A 13,490-nucleotide genomic window follows, 5' to 3' on the forward strand; every position below is an offset into this window, starting at 1 on the left:
CTGACAGTAATTAAGAACAGCCTGGGGCAGGCTGGGCATCACTGACCCTTTCTTACCTGCTGAGATGGAGCAGGTGAGACCAGAAGAAACCTCAGAGCTCAAATAATCTGCTGGCGGCACTGAGTCATCCGTCCAGGACCCCCATCGTGTGGCTGCCCCAGAATGGCCTTCTAGACTCTCTTCATAGATAGTGCAGCTGAGGAGTGAGTTTCAGTGGGAGACTGGGTTTCAAAGGACCTCTCGGTGCAGAGGAGAGCAGAGGTTACTCACCTCGGCACGCCTTAGTCTTTTGAAAAGACTGCCACTCTCTCCTCTCTAACTTCTAAACCTGGCAGCAGAGGGTCCAAACCATATGGGGCAACTTGCACAGAGATTCAAATGACACCGAATTGGCCATAAAAAATGCTCTGAAGCTTTTGCATTCACAGGATGCAGTTTTGCATCCCCTCAGCTCTTCATTAGATGTCTGGTCAGTCAGTCCCAGCTGTTGTACTTGTCTCTCAAATTTACTAGGGAGGGAAATGGGCCTACAAAATTCCCTTTTCTCTTTAGCCCTCAGATGTGTTTACTTTTGAGAATACACATATCTGAACAGCACTGTGCTATGGTAACTATCTCATTAGTTAGGGGATAAAATAGAGACACATAGCTGTTACGGTACACTGATATGAACACTCGCCCAGTAAAGTCAAGCTTGACTGCAGCGGGGGCCTCAGGGGAATGAAGGTTGATGATGTTAATGCTGTTTCCCATGGCTCCTGCAAGGTGCAGGACCCTTTCCCACCATAGTCAGAATGTTTGCAAAATACAAAACAGTTTTAACATTCACCTAACAAATACACGTTCCCGATGTTAAATTTGTCTTCAAATATCCTCCCTGTCACACACACTGAATACACTTTAAACTCTCTGGAGAGTTTTTTTGAAAATCAAGAATCAATTATATCAGCCCCCCCATGATGCCACATCTTCAAGCCACCAACAGCTATGCAGCAAGTTTGCCTTTTTATTTCAGTTCTCTAGGTTCCCCCATTCCAATATGTTAATTTTAAAGAACTTGGAAGTTAGCTTCCAATCTATAAATGAGAAAGTTTTGTTCCTCTATTTGTACATAAAGCACTTTAATTGCCACAAACATCACTGAATATAGCATAGACACCAGAAAGACGGTGTACCCTTGAAATCATTTATCCCCCAAAGGTAAAACATTTCTAAAGAAACAAAAAGCAGAAGGGATGGGCTAGAGGGGATCTTGAATAAAGTGGTGCTTTTAGGGTATGTTTAAAGTTCTACCTGGGTGTTCCCAGGAGCTGGGTAATACGTCCTCTATCTCCACTCAACTTAATCCATAACAAAAATAGAATGAACAGGGCCTCCTTTACTCCTGTGACTGATTCCTTTCCTGAATTCTATAATGCAACTGCAGTCAGGTATGGTAGATGACTTGGGAGTAAGAATCTCCTCTATGCACACAAGTGTACTTCAAAAAGTTGATGGAAAGATTCGATTACCTTTTTTTTTTTTTTTTGTCTTTTTTTCGTGACCGGTAAGGGGATCACAACCCTTGGTGTGGTGTCGCCCACACTGCGCTCAGCCAGTGAGCGCACTGGCCATTCCTATATAGGATCCGAACCCGGCCGGAGCGTCGCTGCGCTCCCAGCACCGCACTCTCCCGAGTGCACCACGGGCTCGGCCCTCGATTAGATTTTAATTCTATTTTTCCACAGACTTTTTGAAGTGCCCTCAAATAGTGCCTGGATAATAGAAAAATGACTTCCATTTTTCTTGCATTTGAAGACCTCACCTCAAGATTTTTCATAGAGACAACATAATGACGAAATTAAAATCATTCTAAGTTATAATCGACTTTAAAAATTAAGTCCTTAGCTCTTGCTTAGAGACAAAAGAAACTCTAAAACCAACTTTGGTTCCTGTATTTCCTGATTAGCTGGGACACAAAAACCATATAAAAATCCAAATTCCTTGCTCCTTGGGTAAGAGAAAGGACGGAGCTGAGCTCCACTAGGCCCATTTAAGAAACACGTTTGGCTGGCAAAATGGACCGTGCTCATGGTGGGTTCCAGCACCTGGAGGGAGGTAGCCACTCCCCATCACTGAGGGGGTGGGAAACTGGAAGCGAGCTGGACAGTAACAAGAAAAGCATCGCTTTCCAGGGGAGGGTACCCAGCTCTGGAATGAAAGGAGGGACACATGAACTCCATTCAGGAGATGGAGTGTACACAAAAGTGCTCATTGTTGGGGACGCTGGGGTTCAGCCAGCGCAGCGCTGCCCAGAGCACGTGGTTTGGGCTGACGACGACCCTCCCAGCTGCGAGTCTGAATTCTCTCATCTCCTCCCATCCCCCTTAGAATTGTTCTCCGGTCTGTTGTCTAAGCAGCATGGGGATGACTCCAGGGCTGCGCCAGAACCGCCCCCGTACCTAACACCTCGGAGCGAGGGGACAACACTAAGCAGACGACCCTGCTTCCATCAGAGCAGACGTCACGTTACCTTTCTGCTTATTGAGAAACAGCAGCGGGGGCGCGGCGCCAGGAGCTCGCGGCCCAGGGTGCTCCGTGGCCTCGGGACCTCGGTCGCAGCTCGCAGCTTCCACGGTGGGCTCCTGCTGGAAGCGGCCCGGCTCGGCCAGGCCCCGCCGGCTGGGCGCGCGCTCCTCGGCCCGGGCGCCCGTCTCCTCCCGGATGGCGTCCAGGGCGCTCGGCTTCATCGGGGGCGAGTCCTGCTCCCGCTTGGGGCTCTCCTCCGAGGCAGAGGAGGCGTCGCACGACTCGATGATGAGCTCGCTGTCCAGCTCGGCCTCGCGCTCCTCCCGCAGGATGCTGTACTGGACGCACGGCGAGGCAGGCGAAGGCGGGGGGCCGCCCACGTGGCCGAAGCTCGCGTAGCCCGAGGGCAGCGCGTCCTCGGCGGCCATCGGCTCCTCCGACACCAGCTCGATCTCGGAGTCCCCCGACTCCGCGCTGCTGGCCTCATGGTCCAGGGGACTGGGGAGGGTCGGCAGCCCACAGCGGGCCTTGGCCTCGGGTCTGTCGGCCGCCTGGGCCGCCGGCCGTGGGCTCTCCGAGGTTTCATACGATAAGCCCTTTGCTTCTTTAATGGCGGTGATCAGCTCATCCTCGGAGATGCTGCATTTCCCCTGGGACTCTGCAGCAGATGGTTCTGTCGTCCCACAGAACGAAGAAGAGCCAGAGAGGCACACACACAGACAGACAGATGGACAGAAAGAGGAAGAAATAAAACAAAATTCCGTTAGGGGAGATGTTCTGTTGTTGCTTGAGAAACACACATCTCATTAGCACAAAAATAGTCTTGTTTCCAGGGCGATGCTGGAAAGACAGGCCACCTGAACTAAAAGGCTAATTACTGTTATGGCCCAATTAATCAGTGTTTTGCACACCTATCTGTCTTAATCCAGCTAATTTAAAAAATGACCGAGCAATTTCTTAGCAACAGAACCTCAGATGGTTTTTCTGTTTCAATGCGGCAAAAATTCTAGAGGTTTTAATTTCTGATTCATTCTCTCAGAGAAGTTTTTCAGTTTCACAGATTTCGTCAGATGATCTGATGTATATAACTCTCTAATTGGGCCCATCAACACCGACAAATCTAAAAATTGTCCATTATTCCCTGTCCACTGCTCTTCATCTTTTCTCTTTTAATAAAACAAAGAGGTCATTTGGAACCTTGGGTACAACGTGACTTCTGAGCTTTACATTTCCCATAAGAATCGGTATGTTCACTCTTTTTTAGTGGAAAATGCAACTAGGTGGAGCAATGTAAGGGAGAGTTTTTGCCAGTTCCACCAAGCAGTCTGTGCACATACATAATGCACAATCCCACAAGGCTTCCAAAGAACTGCCATTCCTTTTCCTCTCTTCACCTCCTCTTGGGAAGAACAAAACGAGTCACCCTCAGGCCCTGAGTAAATCCTGCCTTCTGCCTGATGTTTGTCCAGATGGCCTGAAGGCCACACTGGCAATCTTGCTGAACTTTCTTTCTTAGATGAGAGGCCTGGGATCACCATGACAACACTGTTTAGGAGTTTGGTTCTTCCTTGCCATACAGCAAAGCCTTATTTCAGAATATCTTAGACAGTTATCTCTGGTGCTTTTGTGAGCAAAATTCTTTGTCATTTCTCCAAAGCTTTGAGGTCACCGGGGAGTGAGAGGAGTGGACTATCTATGGCTAAGTCATTTGTTGTTTTAGGATTGTGAGAGAACCCCAACAGATAAAACATTTTAGATTTTCCTAATTCTCTTTAAATCAGAATTGATTTTATTCTTTATCCATACATCACTCCCCCTTCTGTTATTTATTGAGAACCTACCATGTGTTTAGGCCCTCTTCTAGGCACTTGCATATATCAGTGAAGGAAGCAGGTAACAAAATCCCTGCTTATAGTCTAGTGGGAGAAGAACACAATACATAAAAAATACATATGAGGGTACTTCAAAAAGTTCATGGAAAGATTCATATTATCTTTTAATTCTATTTTTGCACGAACTTTTTGAAGTACCCTCACATTATAAATAAGTAAAGTCTACAGTATGTTAGAAGATGTTAATACATATGAGGGTACTTCAAAAAGTTCATGGAAAGATTCATATTATCTTTTAATTCTATTTTGGCACGAACTTTTTGAAGTACCCTCACATTATAAATAAGTAAAGTCTACAGTATGTTAGAAGATGTTAGGTGCTATGGGTAAAAGTAAAGTAGGGTGAGGGAATCATTAGTGTTGAGACAGGGTGGGAACGAGTTCGCAATTTTGAGTACAGGAATCAGGACAGGACTCACTTAAAAGGTAATCGATATTTAAAACATGAAGGAGGTGAGAAAGTAATTCATGAAGATATCTGGAGGAAAAGAATACGAAGCAGAGGGTGCAGATAATGCAAAGGCCCCGTGGTGGGAGCGGCAATGATTTCTAGGTATCACAAGGAGGTCATTATGTCTAAGTGAAGTGAATACAGGGGAGAGTAAGAGAAGAGGTCAGAGACTTGTGGAGAGGGGTGGCTCAGATCATGTAGGAGCTCATGGGGCTTTTATCCTGAATGAAATGACAAGCCATGGGAAGGTTTGGAGCAGAGAAGATATGATCTATGGGGTTTGTTTGTTTTTATTAACTTAACCACTTTATTATCTCTCACATGATTTGTTTTTAAAAATTTTATTGTATGATCCCAAACTCTATTTTTATAGCAGTCAGTTCCTTATTAAGTTGTGTATATAGTTCTTTGATATGATTTTAACCACTGTGAAAAAAAGTATATAAAAGTTATATCAGCTTACTCCTGGATGGTAGTCTAGAGCAAGGAAGAAGAAGTTAAGGAGTAGAAGCTAGTGGAGATTAAGGAATGGACTGTACCTCCAGAGCACTATCAGTAGCAGCGTAGTCATAGCTCCATTTGTGGAGCAACTGCTAGGTGCCAGGCACTTTACATATGAAGCTTAGAGTCCAGTGATAGTGGAGTAGAAGCTAGTGGAGATTAAGGAATGGACTGTACCTCCAGAGCACTATCAGTAGCAGCATAGTCATAGCTCCATTTGTGGAGCAACTGCTAGGTGCCAGGCACTTTACATATGAAGCTTAGAGTCCAGTGATAGTAGGTTAAGTGGCTTGTCCAAGGTCACTGTACTGGTTTTTCTCTCTTTGCCCCCTTGGATCCATTTGCCCCCATTTTTCTGTGCCCTGTTCTATGTATGCTCTAAGAGGCTGACCTACACAGAAGGCATTATCCAGCATCCCTTCCCCTCTGGTTTCTGGTTGTTTTTGGCCAATAGGAAGCACTGAAGGGCTGGGAGGAGAGAGATGTTGAGATAGTTATACCTGCTGCTATTTCTGAAGCTCTAGCTCTTGGCAGGCTTCAGAAACACTGTTCCCTCTCCTTGCTCCTTTAGGTCCAGAGGTGGTAATGGATCCTAATGTTAAGGCTTCACCATCTTTGCTGGCTCTCTTAACCACATTTACATGTCTGTAAATAGCCCCTTCTTTATACTCTCTTCAGTTACAACCTTTGAGTGTGTCACTTGTTTCCTGCCCAGATCCTAAATGGCTAGAAATGACTTGGCTTGAATTTAGACATATCTTGCTGTTTCATGTGTTTTTCACATATTTCATGCTGCAATTGCTTAAAAACAAGGTGGGGAATTAGATGGGCAAATTATATTTTGGAGGATAAGAAGAAGAAAAAAAAATGAACTGGATAACCACATACAGAAGTATGAAGTTGGACCCCTACCTCATGTCATATAAAAAATTTACTTCAAGTGGATCAACCACCTAAGTACAACAGCTTAAAACCATAAACTCTAGAAGAAAACATAGAAGTGAATCTCCATGACCTTGGATTAGATAACGGTTTCTTAGATATGACACCAAAAACAGAGGCAACAAAAGAAAAATAGACAAATAGGATTTCATCAAAATTAAACACTTTTTGCTTCAGAGGACACTACCAAGAAAGTACAAGCACAATGCACAGATTAGGAGAAAATAGTTGCAAATCATATAACTGATAAGAAGGCTGTATCTAGAACATGTAAAAAACTATTACAACTCAATAATAAAAAAACAAATAACCCAATTTTAAAAATGGGCAAAAGACATGAATAGACAGTTATCCAAAGACGATTTACCAATGGCCAAAAATCAAGTGAAAATATGCTCAAAATCATTATTCATCAGAAAAATACAAATCAAAACCTCAATAACACTTCCCCCTGACTAGGATGACTAGAATCAAAAAGCCAGATAGTAATAAGTGTTGACAAGGATGTGGAGAAATTGGAACCCTCATTCACTGCTGGTGGGAATGAAAAATGGTGTAATTGTTTTGGAAAAAGTCTGGCAGTTCCTCAAATGTTTAAACATAGAGTAACCATATGACCCAGCTATTCCACTTCTTGGTATCTACATAAAAGGAATGAAAATATATATCCACACAAAATCTTATACATGAATGTTCATAAAATCAATACTCATTATAGCAAAAAAAAAAAAAAAAGGTGGAAACAACCCAATGTCCATCAACTGATGAATGGAGAAATAAAATGTGGTATATTCTTACAAAGGAATATTATTTGGCCATAAAAAGGAATACTAACACATGATAAAACATGTCTAAACCTTGAAAACACTATGCTAAGTAAAATAAGCCAGGCACAAAGGACCACATATTATATGATTCCATTGATATAAAATGTCCAGAAAAAGCAAATCCATAGAGACAGAAAGTAGATTAAAGGTTGTGGGGAATGGGAAGATTTGGGGGTGACAAAAAAGGGTACAGCATCAAGTATCTTTATGCTATGGAATAATGGAAGGGTTCTCCTGCACACTGCTGGAAAGAGTAAAGGAGGCTTTGAGATACAGATATGTACCTACCTCATGTTGCAAGCTGGGGCAAGTCACATTTAATCCACCTGGAGCCTCAGTGTCTTTATTTGTCATCCCTACCTAAATCTCAATTCACATCTTATGTGACGTTCACTGTGCCCTCACCTCCATGTCCTTGCACCTCCTGGGACTGGAAATCCACCTCTCCCCTTCACCTCTTTATTTCCTCCCGCTCCTATCAGAGTCCCCTCTGGTCTCAGTTCTCCCAGGGAGCTCTTGGACTCCGATGCTCCTCAGCACTCTATGGTTCCTTTTCTCAGAACACAAATCACACTGGAGTGGGACTGTTTCCTCAGTTGTCTGGCCCACTGGAGGGCAGGGACTGATGTTTGTTTTGTTCATTTGTTTGTTTTTGTTTTTTAAATTCCTGCATCACCAGTGCCTCATAGAGTACTGACCAAAAGAAAGTGTGTAAAAAAGTATTTGCTGAGTAAATGAGTGAATCTGAAAATCAGGGACTTGGTATAGTGGATGTTTAAGACCCCTGGGGCTCTATAGCTGAATGAGTCTGAGGCAACTTCAGGGAAGGAAAATAACTGATGCTAAAATCTTAAGGGAAACAGAATAGGAGGGAATTTATTGGGTCTGCTCTGTCCTAATGCTTGGGCTTGTACTGCAGCATCAGGGTTCAGAGCCATCACTTCTCTTGAGGATTCAGATCCTGTTTAAAAGTTCAGTGGAAGCTCTTTCACCAGAAGCAGGGGAAGCTTCAAGGACCTCTCACCGTCCTCTTCGTCCCAATGTCTCCTGGGCATTAGAGAGAAGATGAGGGACATATTGTCTCTGCTTCTTCCTCATGAGATGGGGTGGGACAGGGTGGGGTGATGAAGCCCCTGCTACCACCTGGCCTTTCACCCAGGGCATAGGAGGCCCCCTTTATGTTTGAGAGAATATGCCCAAGCGTGGTTCAACATCTTGCTTTGAATCAGAGTAGGAGAATGTTCAAATTGAAAAAGATCACAGTCTAATGAACTCTAAACTTTTAAAATTCTAACCAAATACATCTTTTTAGTTTCAAAAATAAAATTATATGCCGATCTACAATAAACTGTATGCTGAACTTCAATAAACTAAAGAGATAAAAATAACAGTGCAGAGATTGGGGAAGGGAAGGGTGCCCCTTGTTCAGGTTTCCTCTTTCTGCCTATGCTATACATCTTTTTAGTTTCAAAAATAAAATTATATGCCGATCTACAATAAACTGTATGCTGAATTTCAATAAACTAAAGAGATAAAAATAACAGTGCAGAGATTGGGGAAGGGAAGGGTGCCCCTTGTTCAGGTTTCCTCTTTCTGCCTATGCCACCCCTAGAAGATTCTGAAGCCCACCTTCTCCCTCCCCCTTCATTGTACAGACTTAGAGCCATGGCCAAGAATGTTTAATGCCCTGACCAAGGTGGCCCAATTGGTGTGGGGAGATCAGCCAAGGTGCTCTCCCCAGATGCCTCCAGGAGAACTGGATATCTGGGAGGAAAGCTAACCTAGAAGCAGGCAGCCCCTCTCTCTCTGCTGTGAACAGTCAGGCACACGTTTCCAGCATATCATCCACACATCCCCCCTCAAATGAAGCAAGAAACATTTAACAAAGCAAATCTGATAGGGCTTTAAGGGAAATCCTGGATCTCAATCTTTGTACAAAGGGCACAGGACTGAAAAAGTTGCATGTTAATTAAATCAGTTAAGCTAAATAATATTTAAGGAGACTATATATATAAAGTATTTTGAAAGCACATTTTCATTCCTTAATAAGCGTTTGAGGAATTCAGATTCCATATGCTGGGTTTTCCCAAGGCAGGAAAAGCAGTGCCTTTACCTGTTCCAGAAGATGGAGGGGTAACAGATTCTGGGCTGTCATCTTCAGGCTCTGAGACGGTGACTGTGGGGACAGTGTCAGGACTTGGCTTCAGACAGATGTCTTGCTTCTCGGGGGTCTTCTCTTGGGTAGCAGTTTCAACAGAAGGCTCAATCTCCGTCAGCGTGATTTTGACAGGGGCACTGATCAGAGGAGGGCTGTGCTGTTCTGCAGAGAGATCATCTATGTAAGGAGCAAATGTGGACTCTTCAGATAAATGGTCCTTGATGATGTTTCCCTCCACAGGAACTGGTTTGTCAGGTTCATGGACCCCTTGAGGTTTTGCTGAGATTTCAATGTCCTTATTCTTACAGTCCAAGTCTTTATCTTCCAACTTGGGGTGACGTTGTTCCTGATGGTTCACCTCCTCTGGCCTGGTTATGTCAATGTATTTATAGGCTTCTGCTTTCATCTGGTCCAGGGGGTCTGCTAAGATCTTGTTGACTTCAATGGATTCTGCAGGAGTCATCTCTATTCCAGAATCAGAACTAAATAAGCCACGAGGCTCCATTGCAGGCACATTTGGTAAGGAGGGTCCAGGGCTACCCAACTCCTCAGGGCTCTCTGAGGTGGTGATGTGGCCATTTTCCTTCTGAAGAATTCCAGTGAAATATGTAGAATCCTCCCGAGGTGGGTAACAGATGTCAGAAATGAGAGATGTGTAACACGTTCTTTCCCTATCTCTTGGTGTTGCTGAGAAGGTGTGATCCACGGCGCCGGAGACATCTGCCACACCTATGAATCAAAACAGCAGCAGACAGTGAGTGGGCATCTGGCTTCAGGTCTCTCTCCTGCCGAACCCACCATCCACCCCTGCCTGTGGAGACATATCTCCCAAAGCACAGGCATGTTAATTTTGCTTGTCTTCCTGATAGTCTAGGGCACTAGTATTTTCCTGGCAGCAGACCCCAGATGTGGCCAGGCCCAGAGGAGTTGGGAACAGATCCCAGAGGACTAGAAAATGGGTTTTCAACATCTACTACCTCAACACCCAGTGACTTGATCTGACTCAGTATTTTTCAAAAGAAACCCTCTTTGTATACAAAGTATTCATGGCTCTTTAAGTGTAGGTAAAAAATGCAGGCTACCGCTTGGGAGCGCGGCGGCACTCCCGCTGAGGGTTCGGATCCCACATACAGACCGGTTCCCGCTCACTGGCTGAGCGAGGTGCGGGAGCAACACCAAGGGTTGCGATCCCGTTGCCGGTCCCAGTCCGGTACGGGCGCGACACTGAGGGTTGTGATCCGTTGCTGGTCACGAAAAAAGACAAAAAGGAAAAAAAAAATGCAGGCTAATTTGGGCTTGTAAACGCAGCAATAGGATAGCTGACTGGGGAGTAGCTGCTCTTGGACACTCACAGAACTGGGAGAGGCCACAGAAATTCTCTGTCACCCCTTTCATTCATGGACTCCTGCTCCAGCCATTCCCTTTTTTAAGATCCTCAGAGAAAGGTACTCCTAGTTTTGGGCCTAATCCGCAAGCAGTATCACCTTAATGGTGCACTACCCTATTTCTTCAGTTCTGCCCTGATTTTGTCTCCCTCATCTTGCACTCCTCTACTGCCCATTCTTTGCCTTCCAGTGATATTCAAAGTGATCCACTGGGAATTCCTTCCTTCCACTGGTGGTGCCAAGGGCAAAACAAGTTTTCAAGTTTGAATCCATGGAATATTTTCACCTGGCCTTCATTCTCTAATAAACCAGCCAAATATTTCATTAACAGTGAGCAGAAAAGCAGCCGTCTATTGTTTTCCTCTGCTCTGAAATGCTGCCAGGAGAGAACTAACATTTACTGAGGCCTTATTATATGCTAAGCAGTGGGATTTTACCTAACTCTTAGAAAAATTTTGTAAATTAAATCCCACATTCTCAACATATGCACACAAACTCATCACATACACATCTACATACACAAACACACGCACAGCATGTAAAATATAAAAACAAGACACAGGGAAGAATATTCCAGACTAGGGTGCCAACACATATAAAAGTAACCAAAGTAGCAGCAGAAAAATAAAAGTATCAGTAGCTAACATTTGAGCAATTGCTATGCATCAGACATAGTTCCAAGCTTTTCATTAATATTGACTCATTTAATCATCAAAGCAGTCCTAAAAGGTCAGTACTATTATTAGCCTCATTTTATAAATGAGGAATCTGAGGAACAGAGGGGTTAAAAAACTCACCAAAATCTCAAAGGCACTAAGTGGCAGAGCCAGGATTTAAAACCCGACAGTTTTCAGTCCTATTGTTCTCCCTCCTTATAGCACTGAATTTATACTGCTTACGTGGCCTGTATGATGTACGACTTATATATATATGTCCATGTTATCTCCTACTAACCTATAAGCTCCTGGAGTTTGAGGCTCATGTCTGGCACACTATATTGTACATAGTAGGCATCCAATACAAAATGAGTATATAAATGAATGGACAATCAATCAATGAGTGGACTTATTCTATGCAGCTACTGAGAACAAATTAGCACTAATTAATGCAAGTTACAAAGAGGATATTTTTAATCTGTCATGTGAAAAACAGTCTAAGAATTTGAGTTATCTAACAATGGAATAGATCTACATCTCAAACAAGAAAGAGAGCCTCACCATCTTTCTAGGCAGGTCCTAGCACTTTGTGGAAAGTTGGATGGGACAACCACAGAAGTCCTGTTCAACTTTCCATGATGTTTGCGTTGACTGGCTTCCACTGTAGTCTCACAGACTTCCTTTACTTCTTTTTTTCTTGTAAAGCAGAATCAGTATAATTTTCCCCAAGGTGATACCTCAGAGAGCAGGGGCTTCCCAGATATATGGTCACAATTGAGGGTACAGAATCTGGATTGCAGTATTTGAGAGACTACAGATAAGAATCAACAATTAGGAAGAACTCTCACCCTTGAAATTCTTTTTCTATCAAGACTCAGAGAGCCCAGCATGAAACTGGAATGACCCCTTTGCCACACTCTACAAATACTCTGCCAACTAGAGGAAGAGGAACAAAGTCATTTGTGTAAATCACACATTTTATTTTTTAATGTTTAGATGAGACCATGTTAGAATCATCATAAAAATATTAAATAATAAAAAAAACCTTAAATATGGTCATGTCCCATTTTCTTAAATTGAGCTAAATATCCTGAAAGATTTTCAAAGTTCTAACTTACTGAATTTGAAATATATATATATACATTCTATGGTGCCTACCAGATAGAGCTCTTATAAACAGAAAGTCCTTCTAGACAGTGAATTATGTGAGCGCAGAGTCCCGTGGGATTGTGGGAACTAAGAAGTGGAACTGAGTCTGAAGTCCCAGGAAGGCCAATTAATTTTTGTCAGCGCTTCCTGCAGAGCTGGCAGATGTGGGAGCTGAGGCAGACAGCACAAGCCAGTTGCCCCGGGCAGGATCCAATATTGTTCTATTGTTAAATACAAATCCACTAAATAAAAGTGCTTTCCTTGTCTAGACTAAAAATTACTGCTTTTTAAAGAAATACAAAAGGATTTCTTGGAATATCTGATTTTCTCATTCTGTCCAGTGTTTCCTGGGCCATCGAGAAGTCTGATTCATGCAGAGGCAGATATACGTCGAGAGTCAACATGTGGACCCACAGATACGCTCTCAGGAGATGACCACATGGGGAGAACACAGCAAATTCAGTTACCTGGATGCATTTAAAATCATATTGACTTTCAAAATTTCAATTTACATGTAAATTTTTAGGAGAGTACTTAACAATAAAAACTGAAGGATCCGTAAGTCACTATTTCTAGCCAAAAGCTAAGTAGAAGCAGGATGAAATGAGCTGAAGCTATTACCATTAAATCACAGTATGTACTGATAAAATCAGGCTTTTGTATCCACCAATGTCATAAATTAGAAATATTAATCATGAGGCAGAAAAATTCAGTAATCTCAGAAAAGGGCAGGTGTTTTCTTTATTTTATTCTATTTTATTTTTAATTCTCTGGAAATACTAAGGAATGGGATAACAGAGACGACTTGCTAAGGATGGTTTTACCTTTCCCAAGGGAATTTCAATCCTAAAATTCTAGTTCTTAACACTGATTCACCTCACAGAATGGAGCTCATTCAGCTGGTGGCCTACAGCTTAGGCAGTTTGTATTTTGGCTCTACCACTATCAATTGCAAGACCATGGACAAGTTAGCCTCTTAGAGTATCAGTTTACTCATCTTTAAAATAGGAGGAATAATAAT

General features: G+C 43.1%; 1 protein-coding gene across 1 annotated transcript; it reads right to left on the reverse strand.

Moving 5' to 3' along the window:
* Positions 1-2,468: 2,468 nt before the first annotated feature.
* On the reverse strand, positions 2,469-11,646 carry LOC103593020 (reticulon-1-like). Its single transcript, XM_008575929.1, has 3 exons — positions 11,619-11,646; positions 9,235-10,008; positions 2,469-3,181 (listed from the first exon to the last, which is right to left on the reverse strand). Exons 1-3 carry the CDS (start codon positions 11,644-11,646, stop codon positions 2,469-2,471), a joined length of 1,515 nt encoding a protein of 504 aa, XP_008574151.1.
* Between the last annotated feature and the right edge of the window lie 1,844 nt (positions 11,647-13,490).

This window comes from Galeopterus variegatus, unplaced genomic scaffold, assembly GCF_000696425.1.
Source record: "Galeopterus variegatus unplaced genomic scaffold, G_variegatus-3.0.2 Scaffold1257, whole genome shotgun sequence".
Classification (NCBI taxonomy): Eukaryota; Metazoa; Chordata; class Mammalia; order Dermoptera; family Cynocephalidae; genus Galeopterus; species Galeopterus variegatus.